Raw genomic sequence first — 18,028 nt, 5'->3', positions numbered from 1 at the left:
CCTCACACTGCGTTCAGCTGGAGAATCCTGAAGGAATCTCTGGTCTGAACTTTTGAAAAGACTTTTACAGCACCATTACAACAGAACAACACATGCTTTACTGAAAAAATATTTTTAATAATAATAATAATAAAAAAAAAATTTCCAACATGAAGGAAAAGCTTAAGCCACTAAAAAGGGTTAACACTTAAATTTTTAATAGTTGCAATCACATAATCACTCAAGCCTACCACAGCCAGGGACTTCACAGCATGGAAAATCTTGTTACTTTTATTTCTGCTTTAAGAAACGCCCTTAATCTCCTTACTTCCCACTGACCTGGAAAATACGTCTCCTTTCCTGGAGAGCTGAGCAAGGAGACCCTCATAAGTCATACTCAGGGTGCTGTAGCCCAATGTGGGCAGTAGCACATGGGCTGAATGCTTCTGCTTTCTTAAACTTCCTCCACTTCTTTCAGGCTGTGCTCCAGGATGGTGTCTTGTCCCTGGAACTTAAAATAGCCACGAAACAACTTTCTCTGAAGCACCAGGGGAAACCAATAGCTGTCATCCGGCCACATGTGATGGAATGGCACCTCGTCCAGCTGAAACCACTGGGGCCGCATTTCTGGTGGCAGAAAACAAAAGAACTTTGCACGTGGGACTTCCTCATGGATTTTTGCTGCCTACACTGTAATATTGGTCAACAAGCAGCTTCCCCCTACAGCCCAGCTGCCTTCCTTCTGGGAGGCATTTTAGCATGAATAGTTCTCCATTTCATAAGAGCAATGCTGTCTCAGAAGAGCATGCACATCCTTCCTTCCCCCCCACCAGTCACTTACCCTCACTTTCTGTTGGCTCTCCATGAAAGTGATCTGCCCGGAAAATGTGAACGTCCATGAGCTCAGAGTTGCCTACAAATTCAAATGTGATCTGCCCCATCTTCTGCAAGGTGTCCACAGTCAGTCCACTCTCCTCCAAGAGCTCCCTGCACAAGAAAAAGACTTCTTTCCATGAAAGTGAGCAGTGGGAGAACAAAAATGCAGTCATTAGCTTTACTCACACATTCAAAACCCTTCCAGCACACCAAAGGTGAAAGCTGCACCTGTACAACAAAGCAGGGTTCTGACCTGCACCAAGCCACGAGTCTACTACACCAAAGGGGAGCCAGGTCAGATGGGACTGTGTGTTATTTCAGGTTCCTGAGCCTAGTAGGAAAACGGTCTAGGTTGGAAAGGGAAGATTCAGGAAAATGGATAATTTAGTATAATTTACAGTCCTTGCAATATGCAGATCTTTTCTGAGGTGAGCGAGAAGTGGGTATATGAAGCAATATTACTGTAGCTAGGTGTGGCTTCAGAACTCCAAGATACACTTCATTTAGACAGGAACAAGGCTTTGCCAACTTCAAGCTAAATCTTACAATTGTGGGGAAGCAGGTCACGAACACCAGAAAGAACATCTACACTTGCTACACAATCAGCTACTTCTGAGGCAAACTGAGGCTTACTTAAATTACACACTCCATAACACCACTTGGACACAGAACGTTGAGAATTCCGGTTCCCATTCAAATGCAGTGTAAAAAACACAAAGCAATTGTGCAAACTTTGCCTTTCCGCTCCTTGGAAGTACATTGAGCATAACAAGAGGCCAGAAGGCAAGACTTTTAAGAGCACTTGGAGAGCTGTGCCAGCTCTTTTCCACACACCACCACGCACAGCTACTTGAAGCACATTCATTATTACCTCTCTTCATGCTCCATGCTCAGGGTTTTTTTATTTTACCTCCCTCTAACAGAAGCAGCACAGCTTGAAGTCAGTCATGGTTTTTGTAATGTACAAAAATAAGGAATACTCTGAAACGTCTTTAGTTAAAGTTAATAATTAATGCAGTTGCCTATTTGGCAGTAACAACAATTTTAAAGTGTAATGGAAATGATTTTAAGGCTCCAGCTTTCTTTGGCATTGATTTTATGGATCCCATCTTTCAAAATTATAATTCAACTTAATATCTTGGCTAATTTTATTTTCTGAGAAGCTATCTATGTCTAAAATAGAGGCAGTCTTCCAGCAATGACTCTAAAAGCTTCCTTTTACAGGCACTGATAATTGAACAACAAAGCACAACACTGCTACAGTTCACCAGGCAATTTATCCATCAGCTGCTTGGCTCTATGTGTAGCAAGTGGAAACATTACAGGTGGCAAATTAGAAATAACTCATTCACTAAATGCTCCCCTTACAAGATGTGCCGCTGAGGAGCTGCCCAGGTGCTCGTGGGAATGTGCTGTACCCAGCAGAGGATGGAAACCTTACTGGTACTGGGAACTTTTGTTCATGTTTTGGCTTAATATTTAACTACCTGTGCTGAGAGGACACTTCACACCTGCTGCCTCTGCCAACCCAGCTGAGACAGAGCGATGTGGAACCACAGCCTCATACCTCAGCTCCCAGGGCAGAGCAGAGGTGGTACAAGGGAAGTTTGATTTGGACTGTGTGATGCTTCCTGCAGGAGAGCTGTGCCCTGAGGCAGCACTGCACCAGCGGTGCTCCAGCCAGAAAGGTGGCCAGTATGTCCAGCTGGTCCTGGCTCTGGGGACAGCTTCCTGCCCAGCTGACCTCAGCAGGAACTGGTTGTGTCATTCTGGAGTAAACTGCAGGTGAAGGGATGGGGACAGTCCCCAGCAGCAGGTGCTGGCTGTGCTGTGGCACATTGCTTTGGGATTGATGAAAATTTTAGCACTTGATGTCTTGTGTGAACAGAAGTTCTGGTGTCAAACTCGGGGCCAGCACAGGTGAACACACACCCAGGAAATCCAATGCTACATGAAACCATTAGATTTACCCCACAGTCAGTGGCAGTGTAAGCCTAGCAAGTGTTAAGTGACAAAACTTAAGTCCCTCCCTCCACTCAGAGATGACAAATTACACAAAAAGCCATGATGAAGTGTCAGGTACATTAAGGCCATGTGCTGGTGGGAGCACACTGTAGGTACAAAAATGCTGCTAGCGAGGATTTTCTTACTATTTTCTAAGTCCGTGAGAGACTTTTCTCTCTCACAGAAGAGGTAGCAGGGAATGTAAACAACCAAGCCACCTGCAACCTTGAAAAGTCTTGTTTATGGTATAGTAGAAAAATATTTTGACAATGGATCTTTTAGGATTTTAGCCAATCACCCCCAAGGGGTGGCTGGTCCTTTGTCCAATTAGACTATGAAGAAAAAAAGTCTATAAAAGAGTTTGTAAAGTAATTAAATGAATAAATCTTGCTGCACAATTCCTGCCCGCTGGATCTTCTCTCCTCCTCCTCCCTATGGCTGCAGGACACGGTGATATACCGTAGGAACCAGGCCATCGGTAATAGCACACCTGCACAGAAACCCTTCTGTCCCCGGGCCCAGCTCACCACAGAGCCCGGGTGGTTGTGCTGGCACAGCTGTGGAGGCTGTTGAGGGCAGAGGCTGCTGGGTACCAGCTGAGCACACCATCATCAATCTTCCTGCAGGTGCAAGGGCAGTTTTGGGCACGTATGAGAAACCGAGGAGATGGCAAAGTGTGGCTTTGTATCAGCAACACTCATGTAAAGAACAAGGTACCTAATTTTTAGAGGAGTTTAGCAATTTAGCTGTGATCTGTTACTTTGTTTTAATGACCAGACAGATGAAAGAACTACAAGAAATCGGTACCAAAGGTTTCAAAAATTACACTGTGCCTTTTTACTGATGAAATTCAATTCCCCGACTCAGCATTAGCACTTAAAAAAGTCACCATACAATCAAATAATAAATTTCTACAGGGCTTTTTATAAGGGCCCCCTAAGAATTCCTGCTATTTTGTGGCTATGTTTTCATGCAGTACTAAAAATGCTACTGGAAGGTGGCATCTGTTCAACAGCTTCAAAATTTAAACAATAAGCAATTTGGCTTATTATTTAAACTAGCTGTAGGTCTGCTACATAGCCAAAATTAAACCCTGCACCTCTCTGAAGAGTGCAAGAACCTCCACCCACCACTCACAGACTCAGTTTAGATCAGAGTCCGGGAGATGGGAGGGAGGACACAGGAAGTTCCAGTTGCTCACAGATTGGATGGCAGTTAAAGATGCATGTACATGTGCATGATCTCTCATCACCTGTGGAGCAGGTGGCTCCTGACTGCAGTGGTGGGTAACACGCGGGTGTCACTGACCGGATGACCGTGGTACCTCCACCTGCAGCCCACTGCCGATGGTCCAACACCTTCACCCGTGCCCCCATACCTGTCCCCGGGGTGCCGGCCCATCCCTCACCTGCGGGCAGCTTCCTCGATGCTCTCCCCGGGCTGTACCTTCCCCCCGAAACCGTTCCACAGCCCGGCGCCGAACCCGCGCTTCTTCATGCCCAGGAGGACACGGGACGGCTGCACCACCAGGACGAGGGTGAAGAGTCTGGACGTGTACATGGCTCCTGGGTGAGGGACGAGGCGGGCACCCCGGCACCCCTCAGAGGAGACCCGGGGGGTGCACAGAGCCCCTCACCCCCGAAGCACCCAGCACCCCTCTCCAATGCCCGGACCCTAACGCCTCGGTCTCCCAGTGCCTCTCCCAATACCTACTTCTCTAACGCTCCCACTGATCATTGCTTTCCTGCTACTTCAGCACTCCCCTCCCAAAGTTTGATCCCCCCGTCCCAAATCTTTGTTCCCCCCAAAACCCCCTCCCCGAATCCTGACCACCCTTAACACCCTCTCCCAGAATCCCTGACTCCCAGCACCTCTTCCTCAAATCTTTGATCCCCTCCGCAAATCCTTGCCCCCCCCCCAGATTCTTCGACCACCCTCAACACCTCCTCCCCGAATCTTCGAGCCCCCAGAAACCCCTCCCCAAACCTCTTATCCCTCTCCCCAAATCCTTGTTCCTCCTAAACTCCCTCCCTAAATCCCTTATCGCCCTCAGCATCCCCTCCCCGAATCTTTTGACTCGCAGCGCCCCTTCCCCAAAAATGCGATGCCCATCCCAAATCCCTCACCCCCCTGCGCCCCCGTCGCTGTCCCCGCACTCCTCAGCCCCACACTCACGGCTCTCTCGGTGTCACCCTGCGCCCCTGTCGCTGTCCCCGCGCTCCTCAGCCCCACACTCACGGCTCTCTCGGTGTCCCCCTCAGCCGCGGCCCGTCCCGGCTCTTCCCGCGCCGCCGCCGCCCCGCCCGCGGCCGCCGTGAAGGGAGGCGTGGCGGGGCGGGCTGAGGCGGCCATGGCGGGCTCGGGGCGAGCTGCCATTGCCGCGGGCAGGTGCGTGGCGGGGCTGCTGAGACGATCGCGGCGCCCACCCGGGGGATGGGAGGGTGTCGTTAGTGCCGGTGCCTGGAGTTTCCTTCGGGAATGGGTTAATGTGCGTTTGGGGTTTGCGGTTGCTGGAAATGCCGTGCGGCCGTTGTGCCCTGGCCCGGGCCGTGGCTGTTTGGTTGCTCTGCTTGGAGCCTGCAGGAGCTCGGGCATCTCCCCGTTCCTCCGAGGGGCTCACGGAGGCCGCCAGCCCCGCTGAGGCAGCACAGGACCGTACTGGGATCACTCTGCCATGTCGTGTCCTTAAAACATCAGAGCAGAAGCTGGAGTGGGGTCTCTTTTCCCCCTTAGCTCAGGATGACACGTGAGGCCTCATCCAAAACCTGACGCTGCTGTTGTGGTTGGACCTGATAAGTAAAGGTGCCAAAAATCTCAAATTTGGAGGCTTCTCTTTGGAATTAGAATGGTTTGGGCTGGAAGGGACCTCTGGAGACCATCTAGCCCAACCTCCCTGCCAAGGCAGGATCACTTGGAGCAGGTGACAGAGGAACGTGTCCAGCTATGTTTCGAATGTCTCCAGCCAGGGAGACTCCACACCCTCCCCGGGCTGCCTGTAGTGGCTGGAACTAATTATTATAGAGACTTTCGAAATACAGAGTGGTTATGTACTAACTGGTTGACTCGCCTCTCTTCCCGGCAGCTGTTGGCGTTGGATGAGCAGATGCCTGCACACCACGGTGAGGTTTCTGAGGAAGACTGGAACTGAGCAGAGGTGGTTGGAGCGGCACTTGAAGGATCCCTTTGTCAAGGCGTCGAAGCAGCAGCATTACCGTTGCCGAAGTGCCTTCAAGTTGCTGGAAATTGATAACAAGCTCTGTGTTCTTCGTCCAGGACTTTCTGTTCTCGACTGTGGAGCAGCACCTGGTGCTTGGAGCCAGGTTGCTGTAGAGAGGGTCAATGCTTTAGGTACTGGTAAGTGCAGTTTTTTGGCAGGCAAGATGGGGATGATACTGCTCGTGAAGTGTGTGAGAGATCTGTGAAATACTATGGAATCTAAATACTATGAAATCTAGGAAATAGTATGATGGTAACAGTATGGGGAGAGAACATGGGTACTGGCAAGTGACAGAGTCACTGATAAAAACATTAAGGGGTGAGCCTAGTAAATCTTATGGTCTGGAGAAATTGTGTTTATGAAATAAAACATACCATGTGGTGCTAGTATTCTGATTAGCTGTTATGGGGAAGATCCCTTCATCTACACCTGAAAAAGGTGTGACCTCCAGCAATTACCTTGGCTTATCTGGAATATTATTTCCCTTCTTGAAAAGTCGAAGCAACCACTGTGCATGGTTTATGTGGGTGAAGCCATTAATATTTACAAGATAAGGTGCTATAATCTGCACCATTGCTCAGGATTTCTGGACTGTCAGCCTTGAAGGAGCAGCAGAAAACCAAGAAAAATCCCCCTTGCTTATCCAGACTAGCTGAGTTTTCATGTCTTGAACGGATGAGCTTATGGCCAACCCTCCACGCAGATGCACCCAGCAAACTGCCAGGGGACGAGAAGGCAGCTGTGGCAGGTGATGGGTTTTGTTTATTGACTGGCACAGAGCTCATGCAGGTGCAGGTTTTTGCAGCCACCCTGAGTGTTCCCTGTGTCATTCATCCTTGCAGATCCTGCTGTCCCCACCGGCTTCGTGCTTGGCGTTGACCTCCTGCGGATTTCTCCTCTGGAAGGAGCGGTTTTCCTGTCGGAGACTGACATCGCAGACCCCAGCGCACTGAGGACGATCCAGAGCCTGCTTCCCTTAGGGAAGGCAGATGTCATCCTGAGTGACATGGCACCCAACGCGACAGGCATTAAAGAACTGGATCATCAGAAGCTGATCAGTCTGTGTTTAGGCCTTCTGAATATATGCCAAAGCATTTTAAAGCCGAAAGGAACGATGCTCTGTAAATTCTGGGATGGATCTGAGGCCCGTCTTCTGCAAAACAGACTGAAGGGACAGTTCTGGGATGTGAGAACTATAAAGCCTCAGGCCAGCCGGAAGGACTCTGCGGAATCTTATTACTTGGCAAGGCTGTACAGGGGGAAATGAAAGTCAAGAACTGCAGATTCTCAGACATTGATTGGAAATCTGAATTTAGTGGGTGTTTAAAGAAAAATCCCACCGTTAAGACCCTGGGAAAATTTGCTACTCTTCTTGAAGTCCATCAGGCTTTTTAAATACCTGTGGACGAAATGGTTTGGAATGGAGAGGAATAGTCCAAAAGGCAACCTCTGGGGCTGGAGTAGTGGAAATGAAAATAAAACGCTGATTATATGTGTTTTTAATGTGTGCTTGAAAATTGTTGCACTGTTAATGCTGTCATACATGAGACTGACCATAAAGGTGATTGTCAGAATGTGAGGGAAGAGCAAGGGGAGTTTGAGCCAATTCCGTGCCTTTTAGAAGCTGGCGCAATTTATTAGCACATGTAAAAATAGAAGGTATTTCTGTGCACATCAGGATGTGCATCCTCATGTGGGATGTGTAGCAGAGCCATGTGAGAGGCACGGCTGACTCGGGAACGTTCAGCCCCGTGGCTCTGCTGCCTTTCCTACAGACACAGGTTATATTTAGGAATTGCTGCTTCCTGGCGCTCAAATCCACTCAGTGGCAGCGGCACTGGGTCATTGCCATGCACATCATCTCCCCAGTGTCTTCAGTCATGTTTTAGGTGTGACCAGTGGTATTTCTCATATTTCAGGTGAAAAGACAAGATGTTCCTGAAATCCAGCTAGGGAGAATGACTGAATTGCCGGAAATCTGTTTGCACAAATAAATTCAGCCGCTGCCTTATCTGAAAGTGACAACTTTTACATGAAATAGCACTTCTATCAGGCTGACTGTGGCATGAATAATACGAGAGGCTGTTTCTAAGACTCCCAGGCCTGTCTCATCATAAACAGCTAATTTGGGGCGGCTTACAGATTCCTGCCGGGGCAGGAGGCCGTTTTTGGGGAGCAGGCCGAGCTGAGCCGGGAGCACCGTAGCGCCTTGTCGGGGCATTACGGTAGCGCGCGGAGTGCTGCGCTCGTAATCCCGTCGTTACGGGTTGCCGGCGCCGCCGTTCTCGCGAGAGGCGGGCGCGGAGTTCCCGCGAGATCCCGTGGCCGGGGCGAGGAGGGAGATCCAAGCGGGGCGCGCGCCGTGGCGGGTGAGCGGGCGAGGGAGGGATGAGGGATGAGGGATGAGGGATGAGGGATGAGGGAAGGACGAGGGGAGAGGGAGGGCGGCAAGGCTGCGGCCGCGCCTGTCGCACTCCGGTCTCCCCCCGGGGGAATCGTGCGGGTGAACCCCGCGGTGCCGGAGCTGCCCCGTGCCCGCCGCGGCCGCTGTCGGTGTTCGCTGCCCGGCGAGGGTGCCCCGAGGGAGCCTTGGCCGCGGGGTTTTCCGAACCGGGTCACACACCTGCGTGTCGTCTTAGTTGTTAGTAGGTTTGAGAGCGGGCTTGCTGGAGCTACCTGTTGGCAGGTGCAGTGGGTACTCCAGTGCTCAGTTTGTGTTTTCGCAGATCTGTTGCTTCTGCGCTGCTCCTCCTCGTGCTGTAAATCCAAACAGTAGCTGCTGTGTAACCCCGAGAATGCAGGAGCCCGAAGATAGCCCCAAGCCTCTGTTTGTGGTAGATGTTGTGACTCCCTTTCCTGGTCCTGAACCTTTATCGGTGTTTCTGGGGATTTATGGAGTGTGCAGTCACTGGAGGGACTCACTTAAGGCTTCCTGAAATCTCCTGGGAAACTTTGCAGGCTTTTCTGAGCTCCAGGCTTGATTTATCTTTGGCCTTTTAGTTAATACACTTCTGAATTTGAAGGAAGAGTTGCAAAAACTTTAATATGAATAATGAGATACAGTTTCACTTATACAAGTGATCAGTGGACTTGGGAAGACTTCTTGCTGGAAACTAGAGTGCAAAGTGCTTCTGGGAAACCAGAAATAAATTGTGTAGCAGGAAGGATTTGCTGCTGTTCTGGAGTTAATTGTGCTGCCATCAGCTTCAAAAGTTAGAAGGAAGAACAATGAGTTTGGTTTGGTCAAAGAAGAAAAGGCTGCCTTGCATCTTTTTCTCATTTCAGAGACTCACGACTTCAGCCTGGGTGGGGTCATGTTTTCTGTGGATCCCAGCAGTGATTTGCAGATTGATTTTACCCTGTAAACTGGGAGATCTTGTGTTCAGTGTTTCCTCAGGGCAGTGATGGATCCCTCTTTAGCAGAGCAGCTTGCTCTGAATGTTTTGCTCATAATTTTCTGTCCATTTCCAGAGCCATGGAGGACTTGGAAAATAATACCACTGTCTTCTCCACCCTGAGATCCCTCAACAACTTCATTTCACAGCGTATGGAGGGGGTGCCTGGGCTGGCTACACCAGGATCATGTCAAAGCTCCTTACAGATGCAGTACCAGCAGAGGATGCAGGTGAGGAGTCCTCATCTTGGTGATTCCTGGAGTATCACTTCAGTGTGATCGTGCGCTCCTTTGGATTCCAGGAGTTGAGAATTTCAGTTGCATCTGACCATTGTTTCTGAAATTGACGTTCTGAAATTGACACAAACTCAATAAAGGAAGCCTGCTGTCAACATTCCAGAATCTTTTCCAGAATGTATTTAATTTTTTTTTTCAGTGTCAAACAGATGTATTTCTGTTTTGTAAAAGTTTAAGAAAGGTCCTTTGAATTTATTCCCCGCTAGTTATATCTGTGAACCAGGTCAGGAAATTAAATCATAAGTTGTTTTCATGTTGCTGAACAAAGGAGCTTTATATCTTAACATTTTTCTAGTAAGACACTTTGTTACCTTTTTTCAGGATTTAGGGGCTTCTTTGCCTGGATTGTGCTGTGGCTTTGATATGCAAACCAGCTGTGCTTTCTTATCCACTTCTGTTTTATCTACCTGGGTTATTTACTTTTTTTTCCTGTTGCTTCAGTCTCATAAAGCATAAAGTAAATTGACATCTTAGATCCCAGGGACTGTTTATTAGGCTGGAATGAAGTTTCTCTATTCTGTATCTTAATATAATTTCTATTTCAGCCTCTAGGTACAAAATAAGCCTTTTTTTTTTTAATAATCTACTTTGCATTTGGAATGTTGACAAAAATTTAAGCATTTTCTGTCTGTGCTACATCTCTGGTGGCAGCAGTAGTTGGAGGAGGCTCTCTCTGGTTAAATTTCCATTAACTGCGTGTTGGATGTACATCACCAGGACCTGAAGAATTCTGTTAGTATTGTCTGTTCTCTCAGATAATTTGAATGAAAAAATGAAGTGTGATGCTGTACAGGTTGTAGAAAAACCTGTTATTTTGTTCAGCAGTTACGTTTTATTGGGAGCATGATCTGTGCTTCTTGGCTAGCTGCTCTTTTATGAGGCTTGGGGAGTTCATAATTAACTTCTTAGATAGAGAAGTAGATTTTTTCAGACTACATCTAGAGACTGATCAAGGAATTTCAACTTAAGAACCTGGAATTACTTTCTTTCTAATTCACCTTGGTTTGATGTGGGTTTCTGAGCATGATGTTGAACTCTTGGTTTCCCCATCTGCAGCTGGTGTGAGAAGTACCACAAATTTGGTGATAGTTTGTAAAATGGCAGGTTAATGTCAGCTGAGCAGTACAGGGTGGGAGGCATGATGGTATTGCTGTGCTGTTAATGGTGTGCAATGTCCTTTTTCACACATGAACTGGCCAGCTGGAAGAACAAGCTGGGCAGATCCACTCCAAATCCCAGCTGCTGCAGGTGGAACGGGAGAAGATGCAGATGGAGCTGAGCCACAAACGAGCTCGTATCGAGCTGGAGAAGGCAGCTAATGCCAATGCCAGGAACTATGAGGTGAGGGGGATGTCTGCACATGGCTTGGCATCATTGGCCTAAGCCAGAACACATGGAGAGCATTTACAGTGGTGTTTTTGTTTGGTTCAGGGATGTGCTCTCCACTTCTCATGTGCTGTGCTTTGGTTTGCAGTGGACTGTCTCAGAATGTGTATAGTTACTCTTTTTTGGAGTGAAACTAAACTGAAAGGTGTGCTCCAGGAGCAAGCCTGGTGTTCTCCAGTTGCTAATGGACACTGTCTTCAGAGCAGGACTTCAATGAATCTGGAATACATTTACTGTGTTTGCATTTATTGCAGGTGTGGGTGTCAAGTTGCCAGCACCAACAGGTCTGCAGAACTGCTCTGTTCTGCACTAACCTTCTCTGTGCACTGCACTAACCTGCTAATGCACACCGGAGTGTGAACGTGAAGCCTCGTTAGGTTGACAGACTGATGATCTGATCACTGGGCTCTGTTAGTTTAGCACTAAAATTGTCATGGGTAGCAATAACAAAAGGGATTTGTTATTTGTTTCTCCCAGAAGTATTTAGTTATTTTTCTCCTATAAGAGTTTAAACTTCTGCTGGCACAATTGCAAGCATTTAGTTTGTGTGATTGTAATTAATTGGAATGGCAGCAGTGCCAGCCATGCGGTGTCACACAAGAGAGCCTGCACTGATAAAACAGTGAGCCTCACTCAGGGACTAACAGCTTTTATTGGGTTCTGCTTTTCTGCCCACATATGTTTGCTTAATGATGTTACTGAAATAAGCTGTAGATCAGTGTCTTTTGTAGCATAATAAAAGCCTTATATGTGTGTGATTATCGAAAAAGAAATCTGTAAAAAGTGATGAGTATGTTTTGTTGTATTTTGTGAGGATGCTGGGTGACAGATTTAGTGTGTGGTTGTGAAATAGGGAGTCAGTGACTAAATTCCTCCTTCCTCTGAAGTCAGGTGATGTGGGATTAAGCCAGGAAGAGTTCAAACTGGAATATAGCTGAGTCAGTCACAGAAACTCTTGAAATACTGGTACAAAAAAAGGGAGCAGCATTAATCCAGCACTGTGGTAATTACCCTGCTCAGATTCTGTGTTTTTCCAAGTCATGCAGATAAAGGTTTTAGGAACCTCACATTGCTTTGCATAATCCTTGCTTGCTATGCAAATCCATGTCTCGAGTTGCTTTGATTAGCAAAGCAATTTACTATGCATTTTTTCAATAAGTATTAATCAATTTGTGGTAGGAATAAACTGAAATGGTGTATGAAAGGTTGTCAGACTGCAAAAGTATTTACTGTATTAGTTGATAATATTTTCTTTTAAATGGCCTGATTTCCAGAAGTTGCAGAGGGAAGTTTGTCTTATTAACCCAGCTGTTGAGATCTGAGTTTCTGAAAGTGAATTTGCTGTGCATGGGTCAGCTTTACATTGGAGATGGAATGTTTTCATCTTTGATCTGCTGGAGAGTGTGCGGTGGAGTCTGTGAAGTCTATATTCTTATAGTCATGTCTTAGTGTAAGAGATTTGGGAGATTTGGTCTCTTAATTTTCCAGCTCCATTTCCCTGGGTAATTCCATTGAGTTGCTGCTCATCAGATTTTTGTCCTTGCTAGGTTAAAGCTGTGGTCTGAGTAACTTTGCTTCATGGTGAAGCAATTACCATTGGTGACTGTGGTAATGAGGGATGAAGACAGAAGAAGGAAAAATGGCTTCACCTTTCTGCTGCTTTCTTCTTATGTCTCTTTGTGTTTTTTCCCTTGGCAAGCGAGAGGCTGACCGTAACCAGGAGCTGCTCACACGCATAAAGCAGTACCAGGAAAGGGAAACAGAGGCTGAAAATAAACTGAAAGAACAAATGGAAATGAACAAATCTTACAAGAAGAGCATGGAGATAATGAGTGAAAAGCTGCAAGAGAAAGAGAGCAAATTAGCCGAAGCTAATGAAGTAAGAACAGAGTAATTTTTAACCCATCTACAGCTTCAGGTGACTTTGCAGTTCTTATGACTTGAAAATGCCCTTTTTGATTAAAAAAGCCCTCAAACAAAATAACTGGAACACCATGTTCATCACCTGGAAATGAATAAACCCTGGTGGTGTGTGTCTTTTCTGTCAAAGTGTAGAGCCAAACCAAGCTGAGACACAAGTGAGCAGGTCAGAAGGAGAAGAGATTTTTTTAGACAAGCTGATATGGAGAAGGAGAAAAAAAGTGTGAGGCAACATAGAGCATCTGGGTTCAGAAGTGTGAAGAAAGGGACAGTGATGGAGGAGATAATATGGGAAAGTGTTCATGGAAGTAGGGAGAACAGTAGAGTGGATGAGACCAGCGTTATGAACAAAGTGTGTCTTCCTGAAGTGTCTTAAATGCCAGTGCATTCTACTGCAGAATGAATGCTTGGGTAACAGTTTCAGTTTATTTGGATGCCCAGACCGAATGAGGGTTGCTTCTCAACCCTCCGTCTTCTCAGATATCATTATAGTTAAGTTCAGCTATAGAATTTGTAACTTTTCTGTTTAATTTGGTTTCCCGCACCAGTTGTGGATCAGCAACCACTAAGTGCTTAAGCCCTGCTCCTGCCTAGGTGTTACTGGAAATGTAGCTATGTGATAAAGCAGTTAATCAGATTTAATGTTCCAATTATCAGTGATTAAAATCAGGGAGACAGTGATGGTACATAAGAGAAACTAAACCCACCCAAAAGATGTGTGCTGCAGTTCTGTGTCTGTGTTCTTTTATTTCCATTTCCATCAGTATCAAGATGAGAACCCTACCTCTCTGTCTAGAAGACACCCTACATCTGTAATGTTTTGAGATATTTCTCTTTTTTCTCTGTTACAGGGAGCTGAGTAATAGCTATTGGAAACAAACCTGTGAGCTTTTCTTTAGAGCTAAAATATTTAGAAAAAGAATCATCTCACTTTAAAGTTTGATATTTTTCATTCCAGTTTGAGGTCACCCATTTAAGAGATAATGTAATATGACAATTTGGATTGCAAATGGAAGTGAAAAATTATTTTCTCTTGCCTTTGTTTGAGGTAGGTTTGCAGGTCTGATGGTTTGCAAGAGTATGGGATTGTTTCTAAGAGTGTGTTAGTACTTTTTAGTTAGAAATTTATTTCTATCACCATCCGTAATATCCAGCTTGAAGAGTCACAGCCTTGTGTGTTTATGCTTTTTTTTTTCCCCATTAATTCAGACAATCACTGTATTAAAAGGGAAAATATCAGAGCTGCAATGGAATATAATGAACCAAGAGATGCAGATGACAAGCCAAGACTCTCAGAAGCAGGAACTGATGGAGCATCTGGATGCTGAAAAAAAGTAAGCAAGGGATGAATGACTGTAGGGAGAAAAAGGCAACAGAACTTCAGTCTTGTGCAGCTGTCATCACTCAGAAAACTTTAAGCAGCGTTTGATTTCTGCTCTTCAAAGGGGTTCTTTGATCTGGGTGTGCAGGTTGTAACTGTTGTTTGAAACCAACTCTGAGGTGCAACTTCAATTGTACCTTGAGGCAAATACCCCACAAACTTGAGCTTTAAATCTCAGTGTTGTTTCTTGTTCCTGTTGGAGAGTTAACAGAAGGCATGTGGGTGGGAAAGGCTGATCTGAACTTTATGGGCTGAACAGAACAAAAATATCAAACCTTAAATCATAGTGGAGGGGTAATTGAAAGTTATGAGTATGCTTTTCCTTGCTTGCTAACTTCAACTCTTCAATTTCAAAGTTGTGAAGTTTTGTTTACTCTGTATATTTGTTGTCTTCAGAGTTAAAGTGGCTTGATTTTTGTATTTTTCTCAATCTACATCTTTTTATTAAAATGAAGGGATATTTTTGTCTTTAAATTAGAGGGAGATGATATGACTGTGAAACTGAAAGAGAATGTTATATAAGACTAACATTATTAGTGCTGTTTGACTCTGTCAGGAACTTCTGGTTGTTTCTGGTACCTGATTTCTGGGTGCTCAAGTGCCTCTTGTGTCTTCATCTAACAGGAAATGGCAAGAGGCAAGTCAGCAAATCCAGACACTGCAAGCAAGCCAGTCCTTACTGGCAGAATATGAACAGAAGATTAAGGTAAGAAACTTTGTGACCTATGTAAAGCTTTAGACTTTAATTCCTTCAGTGGAAGAACAGAATGCTGCTTTTTAAAAAATTGGCTGTTGCAGAAGTGAAAGGTTAGTTTGTCATATAAGTACCTGAGTTGGTTGCCAGCAAGAGTTGAGCTTGGGTGGACCAGGCTATCTACAATTAGCTGTAACGTGACACTTTGCCTTTGTTGTATCAATTGATTGAAAACAAACCATGCTTTCTCTATAGAAAGGTGATTTATATCCTTATGCAGTGCTCTGGAGGAATGCTCTTTTTGGTCTTGTGCCACAGCACAAATCTGCTCTGCAAAAGGCTGCTTCTAGAGTGATCTTGTTTCAAATGGTATGTGATGAGCCCAGCAGCTACAGTTATTTCCTGCTTCCCAGAAAATCCTTCCTCTGCAGTTGTGTTGAGGAAGTGCAATTACTTGTAAAGCTTTCAAAACCACACTAACTTAAATGTGAGTATAGAGATGCTTTATGTTCTTCCAAATGAGCATATAGGCTGGTGGGAGTGTATGTTTTTTCTTTGTCTTGTCTTCCTGGCAGAGGTAGACGTGGAGAGTTTGGTTTGAGCAGTGCTGACAGTGGCATTGCCTTGCTGTAAAACCAGCCTGATTGCCAGCAAGAGGAGACTTTCTCCGTTGAAATGAAAGGATGGAAAACAGGATATGTCTACAACACAGCCCTAAATAATTTGGTTTTTTAGTGGAAAAAAACCCCCAACATATACTATAATGTTAAAATGCAGATTTGTGTTTCTTTCTGTATCTAATGCTTGCAGGCCATTCAAATGCCTCTCTGCTCTTCATTGATGGAGGGATAGAGGACAGGAAAATCACAGATTTGGTTCAGTTGATAGAAGAGATCATTTTAATGAGGAACTGAGGGTTTTTTGTTATGAACTTGGGGTAAGCAGGTGTAGAGAAGAGGCCAGCCCAGGTATGGCAAGTGCAACAAGAGTCATCCCTGCTTTGAGCATGGATTGGACCACATGACCTCCTGAGTTCCCTTCCAACTTCATTCAAGTCCTTGATTTGAGCTTAAAAAGTACAGTGCAGAAATAGCTCTTACAAATTTCAACTTTCTCATTGCTGTCCTGTTCTCATCCCATGTTTTCCAGGATCTGGAGCAGAAGTTGTCCCAGCAGGAACACGATGCTATAATTGTCAAGAACATGAAGGCAGAACTGGCTCGTTTCCCAAAAATGGAGCGTGAATTGCGCCAGCTCAGGGAGGAAAACGTCTACTTCAGGTGAAAAAAGGGTTCACTTGTTGAGGGTTATTTTGTGTTCTTCTGTACCTGCTACAGCTGCACTATCTGCACTTTCACGTTCCTCTTTAGGGTTTCCACATGGGAAAGTTCAGAAGCAAGTTAAAGTATTACATATGAATTGAGTAGTGTCGAGGTGGTTACTAGATGGGAAGATGTGACAAGATCTGAGGAATCTTGAACACAAGAGCCTCAGAATGTGCATTGATTGTTCTGGGTGGTGGTTCGGTTTGTTAGAAGAAAATTCAGTGTTTAAAGGTAGTGATAAACTCCATACAGCTTGGGGAAGTAATTTCCTGCAGGGAAAAGAGGCAGCTGAATGTTTCTTTAATAACTGGTTTTGCTTAGCTTTTGTTACCACTATTTTAAAGGCCTTTTGTTCCAGAATAGTGTTTAGAAAATGTTTTGTTTAAATTTCTGAAGCAGTCTTATACAGCCCTTGGTAGAGTAGGCTTTCTGAATTTCCAAAGTGGCAATCAATTTGGAAAGTTAAATTCAATGTAATGTGAAAGAACTTGCCTTAAAGCTCTTTCTTTGTTGTTCTCTGTTGTTGTTTTTTTAAAAAAAATTATTACAACGAGTCATCTTGCCAGACATTTTTTTTCTAAAATTAAGTTATTTTCCTAGATTTTGGTCTTGTAATTATTTAATTATAATTTTAGATTGTTTATCTTGGAATTTTTTCTCATGCTTGTTTTTTGTGCACAGAAATATATGCACAGATTAAAGGTCATTTGTTTTTGTACAGTTTTATCTCACCTTGTACACCTCTATTGAAGTAAAACCAAGCAGTGCTCCAAAGCCCAGGTCTGTACTGCTTGCTGTGTTCCAGCCAGACAGAACAGCAGAGTTTGGAGTCTTTTGTTACCCCTGTTTTGACAAATAGTAAAGCAGACACAAAGCTTCAGCTTGTTTGGACATAATTAGGATGGTACTTAAAGTAGAAAAAAAATAATTTCAATAAAACTTTATTTTTTTTTTTTGTAGCAGTGGCTTTGCAGTGAAGGTTATAGAATCGAATCAGTTGAATGTTCAATGTCATGGTTCCTTTGGGATTCCTGTATATCTGGAAGTTTGTGAAGGGGAATTGAGTTGCATGAATTTTTAGTAATTGTCTGTCTCTTCACCCCAGGGAAATGAAAGAAAACAATGGTTTGCTTAAAGAGGAAGTGGAAGGTCTCCAAAGAAAACTGGAACGCTATGAGAAAGTCCAAGCACAGCTAGTGACTGTGGAATTGGAAAATGAGGTGAGGAGCTGGGAGCATCTGGTGGATGAGCAGAACAGGAGTTTCCTTTATTGCCTGTCCTGGCTTTTAGGCTCTTCCCGTATTGTGCTACTTAAGATCCGATAGCTCTTTTAATTAATGGGCTCGAACCAGGCATTCCCAAACTGGAAAGTCAGCATGAGGGGAGTTATGGCAAGGAAGGTGTAAAAGGCAAAAGGATATCTACTGTTCAGCTGGAGATTTTGTGTAAAGAACAATCTCATCATAGTGTCTATTTTAGCCTTGATGTTTCTCTTTTACCTTTCTTTTGCTGGAAAGGCTTTTTTTGGCATCAAGCTCTGTCCAGACGTGGTGGT

The 18,028-nt window shown here is 45.0% G+C and overlaps 3 protein-coding genes across 8 annotated transcripts in view; 2 read left to right on the top strand and 1 right to left on the bottom strand.

Moving 5' to 3' along the window:
• Window positions 1–96: 96 nt before the first annotated feature.
• NUDT1 (nudix hydrolase 1) lies at window positions 97–5,163 on the bottom strand. 4 transcript variants are annotated; one of them, XM_048320759.1, is made up of 4 exons: window positions 5,098–5,163; window positions 4,268–4,424; window positions 821–966; window positions 97–606 (listed from the first exon to the last, which is right to left on the bottom strand). In XM_048320759.1, exons 2-4 carry the CDS (start codon window positions 4,417–4,419, stop codon window positions 434–436), a joined length of 471 nt encoding a protein of 156 aa, XP_048176716.1. In that variant the 5' UTR covers window positions 4,420–4,424; window positions 5,098–5,163; the 3' UTR covers window positions 97–433. The 4 variants fall into 4 exon arrangements, with proteins under 4 accessions (XP_048176716.1, XP_048176719.1, XP_048176717.1 ...); XM_048320762.1 differs by having other exon boundaries at window positions 4,268–4,405; window positions 5,098–5,147; XM_048320760.1 differs by having other exon boundaries at window positions 5,035–5,130.
• Window positions 5,164–5,184: 21 nt separating this feature from the next.
• On the top strand, window positions 5,185–7,593 carry MRM2 (mitochondrial rRNA methyltransferase 2). Of its 3 annotated transcripts, none has more exons than XM_048320755.1 (3): window positions 5,185–5,247; window positions 5,942–6,207; window positions 6,919–7,593. In XM_048320755.1, the coding sequence occupies exons 1-3, from the start codon at window positions 5,210–5,212 to the stop codon at window positions 7,341–7,343; spliced, it is 729 nt and encodes a 242-aa protein (XP_048176712.1). In that variant the 5' UTR covers window positions 5,185–5,209; the 3' UTR covers window positions 7,344–7,593. The 3 variants fall into 3 exon arrangements, with proteins under 3 accessions (XP_048176712.1, XP_048176711.1, XP_048176713.1); XM_048320754.1 differs by having other exon boundaries at window positions 5,942–6,213; XM_048320756.1 differs by lacking the exon at window positions 5,185–5,247 and adding an exon at window positions 5,272–5,347 and having other exon boundaries at window positions 5,942–6,213.
• Window positions 7,594–8,368: 775 nt separating this feature from the next.
• The window catches only part of MAD1L1 (mitotic arrest deficient 1 like 1), a 351,296-nt gene continuing 341,636 nt past the window's right edge, over window positions 8,369–18,028 (top strand). The window contains exons 1-8 of the mRNA XM_048320994.1: window positions 8,369–8,445; window positions 9,548–9,701; window positions 10,968–11,108; window positions 12,853–13,032; window positions 14,283–14,407; window positions 15,079–15,160; window positions 16,298–16,428; window positions 17,579–17,693. Coding sequence (XP_048176951.1) covers window positions 9,552–9,701; window positions 10,968–11,108; window positions 12,853–13,032; window positions 14,283–14,407; window positions 15,079–15,160; window positions 16,298–16,428; window positions 17,579–17,693 — 924 coding nt within the window. The 5' untranslated portion in view covers window positions 8,369–8,445; window positions 9,548–9,551. The remainder of the gene's footprint in view (window positions 8,446–9,547; window positions 9,702–10,967; window positions 11,109–12,852; window positions 13,033–14,282; window positions 14,408–15,078; window positions 15,161–16,297; window positions 16,429–17,578; window positions 17,694–18,028) is intronic.

This window comes from Corvus hawaiiensis, chromosome 16 (assembly GCF_020740725.1).
Source record: "Corvus hawaiiensis isolate bCorHaw1 chromosome 16, bCorHaw1.pri.cur, whole genome shotgun sequence".
NCBI classification, from domain to species: Eukaryota; Metazoa; Chordata; class Aves; order Passeriformes; family Corvidae; genus Corvus; species Corvus hawaiiensis.
Note: the sequence above shows the minus strand (reverse complement) of the source record. Positions and strands in the feature narration are given on the sequence as shown.